Consider the following 16,461-nt stretch of genomic DNA (forward strand, 5'->3'; position numbering starts at 1 on the left):
GCCGGCTGCGTGCCAGCCTCTGTGCCCCCCTGGCGCACGCTGAGGAGGCCCATACTGCCCCAGCCGCGTGGAGCTTACCATCTGCTGGGGAACTTACCACCCACCCAGGGGCTGCAGGGGAAAGGACGTGGCCTGGCTCATCAGGGCTCCGATCAGAGCTGAGGTCTGGGAAAGCACGGGAGGGCAGCGGGCAGGGGCAGAGCGCGGGGGGGGAGCGTGTGCAGAGGGGCCGGGGGGGGCGGGCAGCGAGGAACTGGCAGGGGACCAGTGCGCCACAGGAGGGGTCAGGGCTCAGCCAGGCGGGGCCTGCTGTCCGGCCAGGGTAGGAAGAGAGCCCTGCAAGCATGGAAGTCCGGAGACGGATGACCCAGAGGCGCGCGCTGGGGCCAGATTCCTTCCTCTGGGGTGGGCAGGCTCTGGAGGCTCAGGGCCGTGGCTGGGCGGCCCGGGGAGGAGCGACGTGGGGCTGAGGAGGGGTGGCTATGGGTGGAGGTGTGCACGCAGGGAGGGGGAGCAGATCCAGGACTAACTGGGCGGAAGCAGGGTGACCTCGAGATGGGAGCGGGGGGTGGGAGAACCCTCTGGGGGCAGACTGGAGACGCACGCTGAGCTTGCCGGGTACGAGGTGCCTGAGACGTTGGAGGGCAGATTGGCCTGGTCCTGGGGCCGCAGGAGCAGGGGTGTCAGCAAAGGGCGATGATGGACATGCACGGCAAGGGAGAGGAGACCACACAGGAGGGAGAGTGGACGCCAGCCTCAGGCACCTCAGTGCCCCTGGTCGGGGGGAGGGGCTCCAGGAGCCAAGCGAGGAGCGCTCCCCGGACACAGGGCTACGCCTGAGCGGGGGGCAGGTACCTAGTGGGGCCCGTCGGGCGTGGAGCTGGGCCTTCCTCTAGGCTCAGAGCCCCTTGGCGCTTTGGGTACACGAAGTGTCGCCAGGTCTCCTGGGCAAATTCAGGAGAATTGTGAGATTCTTGGGAAAGTGAAGCTGGAGGAATGTAAGAGTCATCGAATCACAGACAGTGGAGTGAAGGTGCAGACAGGGCCCCATGCCCGAGGGTCAGGGTCAGGAAGGAGAGACCCCAGCTCCTCTGCAGCAGCGCCTCCTCCCTGCAGGTCAGAGTCCCATAGAGACAGAGGGGCCGAGGCAGACGGCTGGGCAGGTGCTGGAGGCGACGGCAGGGCGAGGCTTCCCAGCCGGGCCGGGTGGTCCCAAGGAGACTTTCCCCAGCTGGTTCCAGCTCCAGGCTCAGGTGGTGACAGGCATTTTCTACTCTTCACTCTCTTTGCCTCTCAATGACGTTACTCCTCAGATTCTGAGCCACAGCCCACACCCCGGGGTCCTGAGAAGGGCCTGCAAACCCTGAGCAAGTCCACGTGGGAGCCACCTCCCTGAACCTCCTCCAGAAAGACCTGTGGCCACGGAGAGGACATGCGAGTTTCTCTGAAGGCTGTGGGACTCAGGACCAGAGTTGACACTCATACAAGGAGACAAAAAAATGCCATGATGCCCACCCCCCCCACCCCCTGCCATGAGTCAGGGGAGGTTGCAGAAGACATTATCTTGGTCCAATCTGATTTGTAATGGGTGCAAAGTGTCCAGGCCCACCCTGTGGTCATTTCCTTGCTGTTGGAGGTATATCAGGATGGATGGCTGTACTTAGCAGGAGTAAGAGCCACAGTGGTAGGAAAGGCCAAGGGGAAGCCTTTAAAACCACCTACTGCCATGGCCAAAATTGTCCAGCAAAACATACTGTGTGCCAGTGCAGTGTCAGGGCTTAGAGCCACCTTCAAAACTGTGACTCACCCGCACGACCTCAGCAACAGATGGGTCAAAAATGAAATGCTTAGATAAAATCCAACAAGATATATACAAAACCTATTAGAGAAAAACTGTGTAACTCTGATGAACAAAATCAAAGAAGATAATACTAAATGGAGAGATATTTCATCTTCATGGATAGAAGACTCAGTATGTCAGGACGTCAGTTCTTCCCAACTTGGTCTATAGATTCACTGCAATCCCAACCCCAGCAATTTATTTTGTGGATATCAACAGATGGATGTAATGTTTATATGGAAAGAAAAAAGACCCAGAAGGCAACACAATATTAAAGTAGAAGAACAAAGTCGGAGGACCGACTCTATCAGACTTCAAGATTTACTCTAAAGCTACAGTAATCAGGACGGCAAGAGACTAGACACATACATCAATGGAACAGAGTAGAGAGCCCAGAAAGAGACCCATGTATGCAGTCAGCTGACCTCTGACAGAGGAGCAAAGGCAATACAATGGCGCCAAGGTGGTCTCTTCCTCAAATGGCGCTGCAATCACTGGACAGCCACGTGACAAAAATGAGTCTAGACACAGACTTTACACCCTTAACAAAAATGAGCTCAAAATAGACCAGACAGCAAAATGTAAAGCATAAAACTATAAATCTCCTAGAAGGTAACACGGGAGAAAACCCAAATAACCTTGGGTATGGTATTGACTTTTGACACAACGCCAAAGGCATGAAAAAAGCAGTGGATAAGCTGGCTGTCACTGAAATTAAAAACCTTCACTCTGTGAAAGACAATATCAAGAGAATGAGAAGACAAGCCACATAATGGGAGAAAAAATTTGCAAAACACACACCTGATAAAGGACTGTTATCTGAAATATGCAAAGAACTCTTAAAACTCAACAAGAAAAGAAACAACCCGACCAAAAAGTGGGCCAATGGCCTTAACAGACAGCTCACCGAAGAAGATATGCGGATGGAAAATGAGCATCTGAAAAGATGCTCCACATCATAGGTCATCAGGGGAAATACAAGTTAATGTGAGGTGCCGCTACACCCCGATTAGCATGGCCAAAATGCGGAACTCTGACAACACCATGCTGCCGAGGATGTGGAGCAACAGGAACGCTCATGCGTTGCTGGTGGGAATGCAACACGGTGCAGCCGCTCTGGAAGACAATGTGGTGGTTTCTTGTACAACTAAACATACTCTCACCATACGATCTAGCAATCATACCCCTTAGTATTTAACCAAAGCAGCTGAAAACTTACGTCGACACAAAAACCTGCATGCAGATGTTCATAGCAACCTTACTCATAGTTACCAAAACCTAGAAGCAACTGAGATGTCCTTCAGTAGGCGAGTGGATAAATAGACTGTGGTCCATCCAGGCAATGGAATATTATTCAGACTTCAAAAGAAATGAGCTATCAAGCCATGAAAACACGTGGAGGAAGCTTAAATGCATATTATTAAGTGAAAGAAGCCAATCTGAAAAAGGCTACATACTGTATGCTTCCAACTCTATGACATTCTGGAAAAGGCAGAACTATGGAGACCGCAAAAAGATCAGTGATTGCCAGGGTTTGCGGTAGGGGTAGGGATGAATGGGTGGGGCACAGGGGACTTTAGGGCAGTGAAAATGCTCTGTATGATACTATAATGGTGGACACATGTCATTATACGTTTGTCCAGACCCATAGAATGTACAGCACCCAGAGTGAGCCCTACTGTAAACTCTAAACCTTAGATGATTAGGACACGTCAGTGTAGGCTCACTAATTCCAGCAAATATCACATGCTGGCCGGGGGTGTTGACAGTGGGGAGACTACATACCGGTAGGGGTAGGGGTGTGTGGGAAATTTCTGACGCTTCCTCTCAATTTTGCTAAGAACCTAAACCTGCTCTAAAAATGTGTCTTAAAAAATAAAAACTCAGTGGGATTGTGGTGACTGGCAGTGGATTACATAAACCGAACCAAGTCATACCCTGCAACCCAGGTGCTGTACTTTGTGGTTTCTTTAGTAGAACAGACAGCACAGCCTCTGGGACGTGCTAGGTGACTACTGATCTGGGAAATGCATTCTCTTCAACCCCCTTTAGAGAGGAGGGTCGGAAACAGTTTGCATTCACTTGGAAGAGGCAACAACGTAAGTTCGCGATCTTGCCCCAGGTTCATCCTCGTGCTCTGTGTCACAACATAAGCCTGATGGGCCTTTATCATTGGGACATCCTGTAGAACGTCACTCTGGTTCACCGTTTTGATTACATCCTGCGAAGAAGACCTGGGGGCATTAGCTAGCAGTTCGCTGGATGCCTTGTTAGACATATTCATCCCAAAGTGCGGAGGGTAAGTGACTTGGAAGGTTGTGGGTTCCGAGTGGGGTCAGAGCCCAGCTGGGCTCTCCAGCAGGTGCAGGTGCAGGTGCTGGTGGGACCCGGGGAGAGTGGGCAGCGCGTGGCATCTCTGGAAACCCTAACGTGGTCGTGGAGGTGGTGGAGCGGGACCACGTCATCTGCAGCCTCACTGCTCAGCACAGTGTCTACCATGATGCGCAGCCCTGGCAGAGAACGAGGCCCTGCCTGCGAGACCCCAGCGGACCGTGTGCTCCAAGCTGCCCATCGGGAGCCACCTGGTACAGGGTCCTCACCTGTGCCACGAGGCAGGAAAAAATGATGAAAAGATATGAACACTGGAAAAGAAGGAGTGAAAATGTTGTTATTCATAGACGACTTGATTGCATAGAAATTCGCAAGGACTCTACAAAGAAACTACTAGGTTTGCTTATAGAGAAGAGTTAGCTATAAATCTATATATTAAGAATCACTATTGGAAATGAAAATTTAAAAATACCATTTACAGGGCTTCCCTGGTGGCGCAGTGGTTGAGAGTCTGCCTGCCGATGCAGGGGACACGGGTTCGTGCCCCGGTCCGGGAAGATCCCACATGCTGTGGAGCGGCTGGGCCCATGAGCCATGGCCGCTGAGCCTGCGCCTCCGGAGCCTGTGCTCCTCAACGGGAGAGGCCACAACAGTGAGAGGCCCGCGCACCACGATGAGGAGTAGCCCCCCTTCATGGGCAGTTGGGGAAAGCCCACGCGCAGCAGCGAGGACCCAATGCCGCCAAAAATTAATAAATTTATACATAAAACAAAACCCCAGACACCTGGGAATACATCACGTAAAAGATGCGTAAGACCTCTACACTGAAAACTGGAAACACGGCTAAGTTTAATTTTAAAAGACCTAAATTAATGTTCATGAACAAGAATTTGTAATATTTTAATAGTTTCCATTGTCCTTAACTTGATGTATAGATTTAGTGCAATTCCCACCAAAATTCCAGTAAGCTATTCTGAGGAAATAGACAAGATGACTAAAATTTGTATGCAAATTCAAAAGATCTAGGATAGGAAATACAATCTTTAAAAGGGAGAATGAAACTGGAGGACGCGCACTACGTGATTTCAAAACTCTCTATAAAGCTGATGTACTTAAGACGGTGTGGTGTGGACATAAGGGCGGATAAATTGAGCAACGAACGGGAACAGAGGCGGAAGGAGGCCTGCACCCATGGTCAGCTGGCAAAGGGGCCGCGTCAACTAGATGGGAAGGAAGGGCTATTTAACAAACATGGCAAAGACTGGGTATCAGCCTGGATAAAAATGAACCTCGCCCCCTTCTCGCCTCCACGGACAAAGTCAACGTGAGGTGGGTCATAAACCTCAGCATTAAACCTGACACCACAAAGTTTCTAGAGGAAAACACGGGAACAGATCCTCGGGACCTCAAGGGAGGCAGAGGTTTCCTAGGGAGGATCCAAACAGCACAGACCATAAAAGAAACACAGGAGCAAGTAGGACCTTAAAAGTGGGATTGCAGACCCTCTGGCCTCTCAGCTCCTGCGCTGATCACAGCTACCCTGTGACAGTGTCTGGGTCGCCCTATCAGTGCCATCTCTCCCAGTGGCTGTGAGCACCACGGGGCAGCGGGCCTCGGGTCTGCTCAGAGCCCCACCCCAGTGCCCAGAGCTGTGTCCAGCGCCCAGCTGGGTGAGCAACGGGCTGGAGCCAGGCCAGCCCCAGCCCTCCACAGAGACACAGGGCTGCATGGGGTGGGTGCCCATCTCGACCAGAGGGAGCAATGGCGTGCATCCTAGAGGTTCTGCGTGAGGACCTGGACGTGTGGACGTGAGGACCTGGACGTGTGGACGTGGCTGTGGCTGCAGCACACGCTGCTCTGGCCTGGCCTGACCCTTCCCAGGAAGGAGAGGCGAGGGAGCCTGGCATAGGCAGAAGCCAGTGAGGGGCAGGAGCGAAGGGACAGGGGTCGGGGGAGCCAGGCAGAGGAGGGGGAGGGGCTGGGGGCTGCAGAGTGGCCCCAGGGCTGCGAACTCCCAGACGCTCCGCGCCTGCAGTGGCTTGCGTGCCTGCGGTGTGCCCTTGAGTCTCCAGGGCTCGAGTCCTGGCTGTTTGCCCTTGGACATCTTGGTGCCCTAGTCCCGCCACCCTGCGGGCCTTCCGTGGAGGTCGTACGTGAGGATGTGTTTTGCAGGTTCAAGGTCTGGGCCCAGGGTGTGCAGTGTCAGGGCGCCCGGCCCAGCTGACGGTCACACACCCCATCCTCCAGCCCTGGGGAGGCCTGGGCGAGGATCCGCTCCCTGAGCTCCCCGCAACAGAGGTGCAGTCAGGGAGTGGGGCGCCTTCCTGCCAGACTCCTCCGCAGCCCGGCCCCACACAGTGAGGACAGATGACCAGCGGCTTCTTTATTGAACATTCCCAGGCCAGTGACCTATGGGGACGGCCGCTCGCTGGGGAGGCGCTGAGGGTCCAAACAGCCCACATCCAGGAAGCTCCACTCGGAGGGGTCGGGCCCCTGCCCGGCCCTGCCCCTCCCCCCTTCACCCGGGCTGGGTCAGCAGCTGTCCTGTCCCTGTCCCCCTGGCAGAGTCTGTTTGCCCCTGGGCTCCCACCCCCAGTCACTGCGTGAGCATGGGACAGGCAGCCGGGTCACAGCTTGTTCCGGGGGCAGCGCTGCAGGGCCTCCTGCAGGGCCCCAATCACTCGGTCCACGTTCTCCCGGGAGGCGTTACAGCCCAGCAGGCCGATCCGCAGCACCTAGGGCGGGGGCGGGGCGCAGATGTCAGCCTCTGTCTGGGGTCCTGCCTGGCTGTGACTGAGGCCAGGGCAGAGCCAGCTGGTGTCCCCCTGTGCAGGAGGAAGTGGGTGGGAGGGTACACGTGGCCTAGGTCACTCCCCGTACAGTCCCTGGGGTTCAGAGAAGGTGCTCCCTTCCTGACGCCCTGCTGTCCCGGGTCCGCAGACGACTGCTGACCTCGGCCTGCATGTGGTACACTCAGCACAGAAGGCCCCCCTCACCTTCCCCACCGAGGGCCCGAGGCCGCCCGTGATCTCGATGCTGAAGTGGTCCATGACGTAGCTGACGAGGTCTCTCCAGTCGTAGCCCGCAGGTGCGGCCACGGTGGTGACGGTGGGCAGACGGATCGCCTGCAGGACAGGCCGGGCTCAGCCACCTCGTGCCATCACAGCCAGCTCCACCTGCCCTGGCCTGGCCAGCCCTGGCCGCAGGCTCCAAAGGGGCGGGCAGGGGTGCATGTGGGGGACGGAGAAGGGGCCCCAGGAGAGCGAGGTCACCACCGCCCCAGGAGCCACGCCTACCGGCTGGTGCTCAGAGCAAGGCTTCCAGCCTCCAGGGACCCCTCTGTGTGTCTGTTCTCTGACAGGCCACACGCTGGCTTATTCAGCTGACCCCCTACCCCCAGCCCCTCCAGGATGGAGTCTGGCTGGCGTTCTGGAGGCCGATGGGCGTCCTCCAGCTCAGGGAGCACCCATAACTACTCCAGACGGAGAGGCTCTGGGGGAAGTGGAGGCATCCAACTAAATGTCCTGAGATCCGGAGGCCAGGAAACCGTGACCATGACGGGGACTGTGCCCCATCCCCAGGACCGCCCCTGCCCCCACCAGAACTGCATATCCAGAGAGGGGGCTGGGCAGGAGCTCGCCCTCCCCCCACTGCCATGTGATGGCCTCTGCCCCCGCCCTCCTCACCGGATCCTTCACGAAGAGCTGTAGGCCCAGCCCCTGCAGGCGCCCGTGCAGGTACTCTGAGGCCTCGCGGTGCTGCTGCCAGCTCTTCTCCAGGCCCTGGGTGGGGAGAGGGCAGTGGGGTGGGCAGGGTGGGCTGGGGGCCCTCCTCGGTGGGCAGAGAGGGAGAAACTGGCTGGCATCCACCGGGGGGGGCAACTTTGGCCGGGGGAGGGGCTCCTCTCTTGGCCTGGACCCTGAGCGCCTCGGGAGCCCCCTGGAGCCCCAGGTTCAGGGCCCTGACTCTGCCCCAGGGGCCGGGCCCGGGCTACCTCAGGGAGGTGGAAATAGTCTGGGTCTGGGAGGGGGACGTGGCGGCCCAGCCGGTTGTTGGATCCTCCAGGCCCCTGGGAGGGGTGGGGACGACCTGGCCAGAGGTGGGGGGCTGCCTGGGGGCAGAAAGGCTTCTGGGCTGCACGCTGCCTCCTGCCCTCCCAGCCGCTGAGCCCACAGTCCCTACTCCACGGGGGTCCAGCCTCTCCGGCGGCACAGCTCCCAGCCGTGGCCCAGTCCCCTGCCCTGCTAGCGTCAGCTCCCGGCCTCTCTCCCGGCTGCACAGGTGACCACCCAGCCCACGGGACACCTCGAGTCTAGCCCAGCCCATGGGACACTACCATGTCCCACCCAGCCCATGGGACACTAGCCCAGCCCTGGGCCGGTGGCGACGTGGGTGGACGCAGGGGGCAGACGTGGCCGGCGCAGCACTGCAGCCTTGCTGGAGGCAGGTCTTGGCCCAGGTCTCTCCCGGCCTCTGGACCGGCAGCTGGCAGGGCCCCTGGGGGCCGTCCTGGGGCTGTGTTTCCTGGCCTGGGCCAGACTTGGCCTCCTGGGTCCCGAGAGTGTGGACCTTGCACTGGGCCAAGGCACCACCCTGGTCGTGGTCACACCCAGCTGTCCCCACGTGGCTCCTGCCCACACCCGGGAGCGGGTAGTGGCCGAGGGCACAGCCAAGCCTCCTGACGGTGGTCTCACTCCCCCCCCCCCGCCCTCTGGCTCCACTTCTTGGCCGCCCGCCCTCTCTTCCTCCCACCTGGGCCCTCTGCTCAGCCAGGCCCGCGCTGAGCGCTTCACTAAGAACCTAGGGCCTGGAAGGGGGTCCACACCTGCCCTTTCGCCGCATCTGCCCTCAGGGCTCTATCCTCCGGGGCCTCTACCCTCAGCTGGCAGCCGGCTCGCCACCCCCCGCGCCCCCCCCATGCCTGCCCAGAGCCTATCCCCCTCCCCACTCAGGGCTACTCTCCAGCAAGGCCCCCAGCACCTCTTCCTTCCTGCGGGCCCCTCAGCAAACCAACCGAGTCTTAGCATCCCTCTCGCCCCCTGCCCCCAATCAGGGAATCTCGGGGTGGGGGCCACCCAGCGGTTCGCCAGCCTCAGCACCTGCCGGGTCCCCGCTCCACGCTGCTCTGCTGCCCCTCCGCTCACCTGCTCTGCTAGATGGGCCAGGCTCTCTCTCAGGCTGTACAGGCTGACGACAGGGGTGGTGTGATGGTATCTGGAAGACAGGAGCGGGTGGCCAGGTCACTGGGCGGGGCCCGGGCAGTGACTGTGTCTCTCCCAGCCCCAGCTGGCCCAGGCTCTCTGACGAGGGGTCGGCCCCCATCCAGGGGAGCGCGGTCCAGCTTGGGGGCTACAGACCTGCAGCCAGATGTGGGGAGAGCCTGGCTCAGAGCAGGGCACTAGCCGGGCTGCGGGGAGAGGCTGACTGGGCTAGAGACCAGGCACTGGCTCCCACCTGTGGCCCCAGTGCCCCGCTGGGCCCGCTGCATAGGGCGCAGTTCCTGGTGTCCCTGTCTACGTGTGTCACGTAAGGGGCCTCGGGTTAGGGTCAAAGCCACCTCACAGAGAGCCCCCTGCCCCCCACTCCCTCTGAGAGATGGGTAAAGCAAGGCTCAGGATTGGGAAGATGTGTCAGGCCAGGTCCAAAGTGCCTGCAGATGCGCTGGGACTTCTGGGACGAGAGGGCCCATGGAAAGTGGGGTGGGGACCATGCCTGGGGGGCCTGGGAGGAATGGGGGGGACCCCGCTGGGGGCATTGAAGGCCTGGCACTGGGCTCCAGCTGGGGTGTGAGGGCATGAGGGTGGAGGCTCCCACCCCTTAGCACCTCCCTCCCCCACCCACCCACCCCCTTTCCTCCCTGCCCAGCCCCACCCCCTCTCTCACATCCTGGGCTTAGCACTTCCCTCCCCCCACCCACCCACCCCCTTTCCTCCCCGCCCAGCCCCACCCCCTCTCTCACATCCTGGGCTTAGCACTTCCCTCCCCCCACCCACCCACCCCCTTTCCTCCCCGCCCAGCCCCGCCCCCTCTCTCACAGCCTGGGCTTGTCGTCACAGCCCCAGAAGTTGGCCAGCCACTTGATGTCCAGGTAGAAGGAGAAGGGCTTGGTCTTCCGAGTGTAGATCTTATTTCTGGGGAGGAGAATCAGCCTGAATGCCCCCAGCCCCCCGTTGCTCAGAAGTGAGCCAGATGGGTGGGGCCCCCGGGACCCCCGTGTCTGTATTCAGGCCCCTGGGGCCCAGCTGTGCCTCTGCCTCGAGGGTGGGCGCCTGTCACTGGGGGGAGCATTGCAGAGCACGGCCCGAGGAGCCGTCCCTTCCCTTGCTCCGTCCCTCCCTCCTCGGGGCCACCTGGCCTTGCTGCCTGTCCAGCCCTGGCTGGGGGCGGGGCACACTCACTTGGCCTTGTCGCTGAAGGAGATGAGCGAGGTGCCTGCAGGGGCGTTCAGGACCTTCTGGGAGCCCGAGTATAAGACATCGATGCCTGTGGAGGGGAGGGACGCATGCTCAGGGGCCGAGCCCCACGGGGGGGAGGGGTCACGGGGGGGCTGCCCAGCCCAGGTCCTGAGAGTCCAGCAGACGTTGCAGGAACCTGGGACCCACCATGCAACTGGTGTCGGAAATGGGAGGGACAGTGTTGGAGGACTAGACCCTTACCCTGTGGGGTCCGACGCTATTGCAGGTGGGCTGAGCTAACTGGAGGGCACCCGTTAGCATCTGCCTGGTGTGGAAAACCCACACGTCTGGGGTCAAGTGCTGGGAGAGAGTGGGGGGCGGCGGAGGGTGGAGCAGCAAACAGGTTTTTCCTTCACATCTTGCAGTGCCCGTCCCCTGGGCTCCCACACAGCCTGAGGGGAGTTTCAAATTATGGGGCGGCAGCAGAGGGTGGAGGTCAAGCCCAAAGCCGGGAGGACGAAGGACCAGGATTCAGATCCAAGCCCTGCACCGTCTCTGACTCCCTGAGGGTGGGGACCCGAGGCAACTGCGTGCCCAGGTGCACGGACGGGTGGACCCGGAATGTTCTTTACAGTTCATTCCTAAAGCCTAAAACTGGGCGGACCCAACGTTCTCCCGAGAGGAAAGGGGTGAAGTGGGGGTTCACACAAGCGATGAATACTCAGGACCAGCAACACGAGCGACCTTGCTGACATTAGGTTGACGTCTGCTGACCCACAGGGTCCCGTGGAGGCCGGTGGGGGGCAGTGAAGGCCAGAGGTCCTGAGCCTGGCCCTGCTGCTCCGCGGCCTGGGCCTCAGGCTGGAGCCTCCTTGCCTGGCTTCTCCCTCCACGGCGGGGGCGGCCAGCCTGGAGGCCCAGGGTGGGCATCCCGGGGACAGCACTGCCCGCCTGCTCCCATCCCCAGGGCCCCTCTGTGTGCCTGTCCTTTCAGAGCAGTGGTTTGGGGTCAGCCCAGAAGGCTCCCCCTTCAGCACTGGATCCCGCGGAGCAGAGCCCTCTGCAGAGGCAGAAGCGGACCAGGCCAAGTGGGCCGGGCGGCCGTGGACGCCGCACCACCCAGAGTGGAGCCGGGCTTTCCTCCCTGAGGAGATGCTGGGCCTGGAAAGCTTCCCCGGGCTGGCCTGCAGGTGACAATGTCAGCGGTGCTCCCGGCGTGTGACAGGTGTTAGGGGGGTCTCCGCCCTGATTGGCAGGGGCCCTGGCACTGCCCCCACACCTCCTCCAAGGCTCTGGGTGCCTCTCCAAATGCCTCCCCTGGAGGGTCCCTTCCTCCCGCCTGCCGCCCGGTCCCGGCCCGACGGCCCAGCAGAAACACGGGGTGTGGCCAGTCTCTGGAGCGTGTCCTGCCCCGTGAGGAGCTGGCGGCTCTCCCACGCCTTGTGGAGAGCAGCGCCTAATCCGTATGCAGCCGACGGACCCGCAGGCCCTGGCACAGCACACCCCCAGCCAGGGCTTCTGACGCTTCGGGCCACCGGTGGGTGGCTGGGCGGGGGGCACTCCCTTACCCTGCTGGTCCATGTAGATGGGGACCCCGCCCAGGGATGCCACCGAGTCCACCAGCAGCAGACACTGGTACCTGGGGGGAGGGGCAGCAGAGAGCAGGAGGGGCGTCAGACTCTGCCCCAGGGTGGGGTTTCTGGAGGGGCCTTAAGAGCCTTTAGAAGGGCCACCGGGGAAGCAGGGGAGCCTCCCACCTCCCACAGCCCCCCGGGACCAGCTCTGTGTCTGAACCTGGGTGAGCCCCCGGCACAGCGAGTCACCCTGGGGGCCCCAGGTGGCCGGACCCAGGTACTCGTGAGGCCAGCCAGGCAGTCTGTGTCCTGGGGGCTGGCTGGGTGCTCTGACTGCTCAGGCCCAAGGGCCGTGTGGGGTCCAGGGACCAGCCTAGCACAAGGCTGCATCTCTTCTGCTGACAGCCCACAGGGCAGAAGTCCAGAGCATGGGAGGACAGAGTCCAGGAACAGCCTGAACTGAAACCTCTGACTTTCCTACACCTCCACATTTTCTTTAAAAAACACACGAAGAGTATTCCACGCGGACCTATGGGAGTCATAGCCCAGGTGACATCTGTGAGCTTGATTCACTGGACAAGACCCCAGGCGGCAGGTGGTCCTGGCTGGGCTGTGCCCAGTGGGCCCAAGGCCCCCATGGAGGGTGGCAGCCCTGCCGGGGTGACCCTGCCTGTCAGTGGAGCTTCTCTCCTCCCACCCTGTGGTCAGCTGTCCAGAGCACGACTGCTGGTCCTAGGAGGGAATCCCCCCGACCCCACCCAAGGCCCTGGGCAGCCCATGCAGGGGTGGGGGAACCTGGCGGAAGGCAGTGGAGGACGGTGCTGCTTTGGGGCTCTGGGACCTCGGGGCAAGGGGGGCAGGCCCTGGCACCAAGGCTGCAGGGTCAGCTTGAGCCCTCCCTAGTCATGGGGCCAGGAGGGCAGTGGCACTGGGGGGACACCTGACCCTGCTCTCAGATGGGAGGGTCCATCCAGCCTCGGCCCAGAGCCAGGAGGACCCCCGAGGACCTGCACCACCATCACACGGCAGAGGCTGGGGGGACCGGCCAGCAGCCCACCACACTCCCACCCTGTCCTCAGACTGGGTCTGAGCTGTGCTTGGCTCTGCCCCCAGCACTGCCACCCTGGAACAGGCTCCCCCGAGGGACAGGCTTACCTGAGGGGACAGGCTCACCTGTGTGGACAGGCTCACCTGAGGGGACAGACTCACCTGTGGGGATAGGCTCACCTGTGCGGACAGGCTCACCTGAGGGGACAGGATCACCTGTGTGGACAGGCTCACCTGTGCGGACAGGCTCACCTGAGGGGACAGGCTCACCTGTGCGGACAGGCTCACCTGAGGGGACAGGATCACCTGTGTGGACAGGCTCACGTGTGTGGACACCTGAGGAGACAGGCTCACCTGTGCGGACACCTGAGGGGACAGGCTCACCTGTGCGGACACCTGAGGGGACAGGCTCACCTGTGGGGACAGGCTCACCTGTGCGGACAGACTCACCTGTGCGGACACCTGAGGGGACAGGCTCACCTGTGGGGACAGACTCACCTGTGTGGACACCTGAGGGGACAGGCTCACCTGAGGGGACAGGCTCACCTGTGCGGACACCTGAGGGGACAGGCTCACCTGTGTGGACACCTGAGGGGACAGGCTCACCTGTGCGGACACCTGAGGGGACAGGCTCACCTGTGGCAGAGCTCCCCATAGCCATCGAGGGGCTGCAGCACGCCACTGGATGACTCTCCCTGGGTCAGGAACAGCAGCACGGGCTTGTGCTGGGCCAGGGCCTGAGAGGACAGAGGTTACAGCCATGGGCAGACCCAGTGCGGGGAAGGGGCCTCCGTCTGTCCCCCTCCCCAGGGACAGTGCAAATCTGGGCAGTGGGAACTGGACGCCCCTCAACCCCTCCTGCCCCACCAGCTGACCGGCCCCCTCCCCGGGCTGGCGCACCCCCCGTACCTCCTCCACCTCCCGCAGCGTGAAGTGGCCTCCAGGGTCCTTGATCATGGGGTGTACGCGGGCTCCTGGGGGCAGAGTGAGTGGTGAGCAGTCCCCGCACGCTGGGGGGAGCCAGTGCTGGGGACAGAGGCCCGGCTAAGCAGGTGGGTCCTGTGAGGGCCGCCCATGCCTGCCCCCAGCCGCTGCTGGAGGGGGAAGGTGGAGTGTGCTCGGTGAACCCAGGTTCCGGGGTGCCGTGGATGAGAGCGGGTCCCTCAGCTCCACTGTCGCCTCCCCAGCCCACCTTCCCTGAGCCCAGCCAGGCCGGGGCACCCTGGTCCTTTGCAGCCCTCTCCACATGGGAAGTAGGGAAGCATCTGTGCCAGGCTGAGCAGATGGGCGCTTCCCAGCAGAGGGTAGCTGCAGAGGGGCCATGCATTTGGTGGATGACTGGGTGAAGGATTGAGGGGGTGCGGGAGCAGGCTTTGCCCCCTCTGGGGCCTTGGGGCTCCAGGGAGGCAGGCCCTGGTCCTGCTCTGTCTCTTGAAGCCCTGCACCCCCGTGCACAGCAGGCCCCCAGTGTCATATGCAGGAGGCAGGGAGGCCCTAGGACCATCCAGCCTCAGGGGCCTGAGGTGTGTGGTGGAGGCAGGGGAGGGGCTTGCCCAGGCCAGGAGGGTGGCCGAGGTCCGCTCAGGGTCCCGGACCCTGCCTGACCCGAGCTCCCCTTGAAAACCGGCATGTGCACTGGAGGGGCCCCGGTGAGGGGTCAGGATGCCCTCGGGCTGTCGGGGGTTGTCCATTAACCTGGACCGAGTGTGCCCATGTGCGGAGCTGACCAGGCAGGGGTTCCGTGATGTTTCCAAACCCGCGGTAAATCATTAAACCCAATGCACCCTAGGGCTTTCGACTTCTGTCTCTTCCTTTAGTAAATTTTACTCTGGAACTGGACACCCTGTCCATACGTCCGTATTTTGCAGCTCTAGAAACAGCTGTTTCTGAGATTTTGAGGGGGGGATGTCAGCTTCTGAAACCTTGTCCTGTGACAGAGTAGAGGTGGCCCCTGGGGACCTCAGACAGCTGCGGGGATGCTCTGGGTTCGTGCTGAGACCAGAGGAGTCCCTGCAGTGCCGTCCCCACCACGGGCTCCGGAAATAGCTGTTCCCCAAACTCCGGGAGACCAGGGGGATGGGGGCCCCTCGAGCATCCCGACGCCCTCTTGGAGGAGACAGCAGGCTGGCAGGCAGGGGGATGCGTGAAGGGCCTCCAGGGGGGGTAAGTGCTCAGGGCCCGAGGTTGGTACCTGGAGAGGGGGGCTTCCAGGCTTTGTGCCGGAGGAGGGAGGCCTCTGGGGAAGGATGGAGAGAAGGGCCGCACCCCACGCCCACACCGTCTCTTACCGATGCGCTCCCCGATGTCCTGGGCCCGCTGCCCCCAGATGCCGTTGACCCCAACCAGGAAGGAGTCCCCCGGCTCCAGGAGGTTGAACAGGGCGGCCTCCAGTGCGCAGTGCCCCGAGCCGCTGATGGCCAGCGTGAGGGGGTTCCGGGTCTGGAACACGTACTGGATGCCTTGCTTGATCTCGTCCATGATCTGGGGGCAGTGGACATGCAGGTCGCCGCCTCCCCTACTCCCACCCCAGGGAGGAGGCCACTCAGGGCACTGACCGCTGTGTCTCAGTGGCCTACCTGGAACATCTCCTTGTGCATGTGTCCTATTGTCTGCCTCCCCCCAGCCGCCATGACGCGGGGGGTCAGGTTAGAGGGGCCGGGCCCCAGCAGAAGCCGGCTGGGGAGGGACAGGGGCTTACTCAGGGCTTCTGGGGGGGCCACCAGCAGTGGGTGGGAGGCCATGGTCCTCACCCAACCTGCCACCTTGTGCCCCAGGGCCACACTGGCCGCGGTCAGTGCCCGGAGCATTTCCCAGCAGGCCCTGCACTGGACGATGGGCACCGGAGGACACGGAGGCGTCCAGGAGGTGAGCCTGGTTGACGGGTTTCTGCTCCACCTGCTGTCTTTTGCTGTGTGTCGTTGTTACCAGGCCGTTATCAATGCTTGTCCTGCACGTGAAGGCTTGGAAGCAGGGGTGTTGAACCCTCGGTGGGAGAGGAGGAGCCAACAAAGTCCAGTCAGTGAAAAACAGATCTTGGCAAGCTGCCCTCTGCCCTCCAGCCACCCCTCCCTCTCCGTCCCCGAAGGATGCCCAGCCTGGTACGCCTGACTGGGCTCAGGGGGCCCCAGCGTTTTTCTTATGTGAGTAGAGCGCCAACATTTCAGACTTGGCAGACCTGCAGGCTGTGTTAAAACTACTCAGCCCTGCTGTGGTGGTGAGAAGGCGGTTACAAGGGTGTGGCTGTGTGCTAATAAAACTTTATTTACAAAAGAAG

At 61.2% G+C, this 16,461-nt stretch overlaps 1 protein-coding gene across 1 annotated transcript; it reads right to left on the reverse strand.

The window, feature by feature from the left end:
* Positions 1 to 6,798: 6,798 nt before the first annotated feature.
* AGXT (alanine--glyoxylate aminotransferase) lies at positions 6,799 to 15,994 on the reverse strand. The gene is made up of 11 exons (XM_030850287.2): positions 15,764 to 15,994; positions 15,476 to 15,668; positions 14,097 to 14,161; positions 13,824 to 13,924; positions 12,135 to 12,205; positions 10,570 to 10,654; positions 10,207 to 10,302; positions 9,316 to 9,385; positions 7,858 to 7,953; positions 7,168 to 7,296; positions 6,799 to 6,906 (listed from the first exon to the last, which is right to left on the reverse strand). The coding sequence occupies exons 1-11, from the start codon at positions 15,992 to 15,994 to the stop codon at positions 6,799 to 6,801; spliced, it is 1,245 nt and encodes a 414-aa protein (XP_030706147.1).
* Between the last annotated feature and the right edge of the window lie 467 nt (positions 15,995 to 16,461).

This window comes from Globicephala melas, chromosome 7 (assembly GCF_963455315.2).
Source record: "Globicephala melas chromosome 7, mGloMel1.2, whole genome shotgun sequence".
In the NCBI taxonomy this organism is placed as follows: Eukaryota; Metazoa; Chordata; class Mammalia; order Artiodactyla; family Delphinidae; genus Globicephala; species Globicephala melas.

Excerpts from the sequence above, each read along its gene's own strand:
- AGXT (XM_030850287.2), bottom strand. The coding sequence starts at position 15,994 with ATGCTCCGGGCACTGACCGCGGCCAGTGTGGCCCTGGGGCACAAGGTG. Across the intron at positions 10,655-12,134 it reads CATCTACATGGACCAGCAGG|GCATCGATGTCTTATACTCG; the intron begins GTAAGGGAGTGC and ends TCCCCTCCACAG. Across the intron at positions 7,954-9,315 it reads TGGCCCATCTAGCAGAGCAG|GGCCTGGAGAAGAGCTGGCA; the intron begins GTGAGCGGAGGG and ends CTCCCCACCCAG.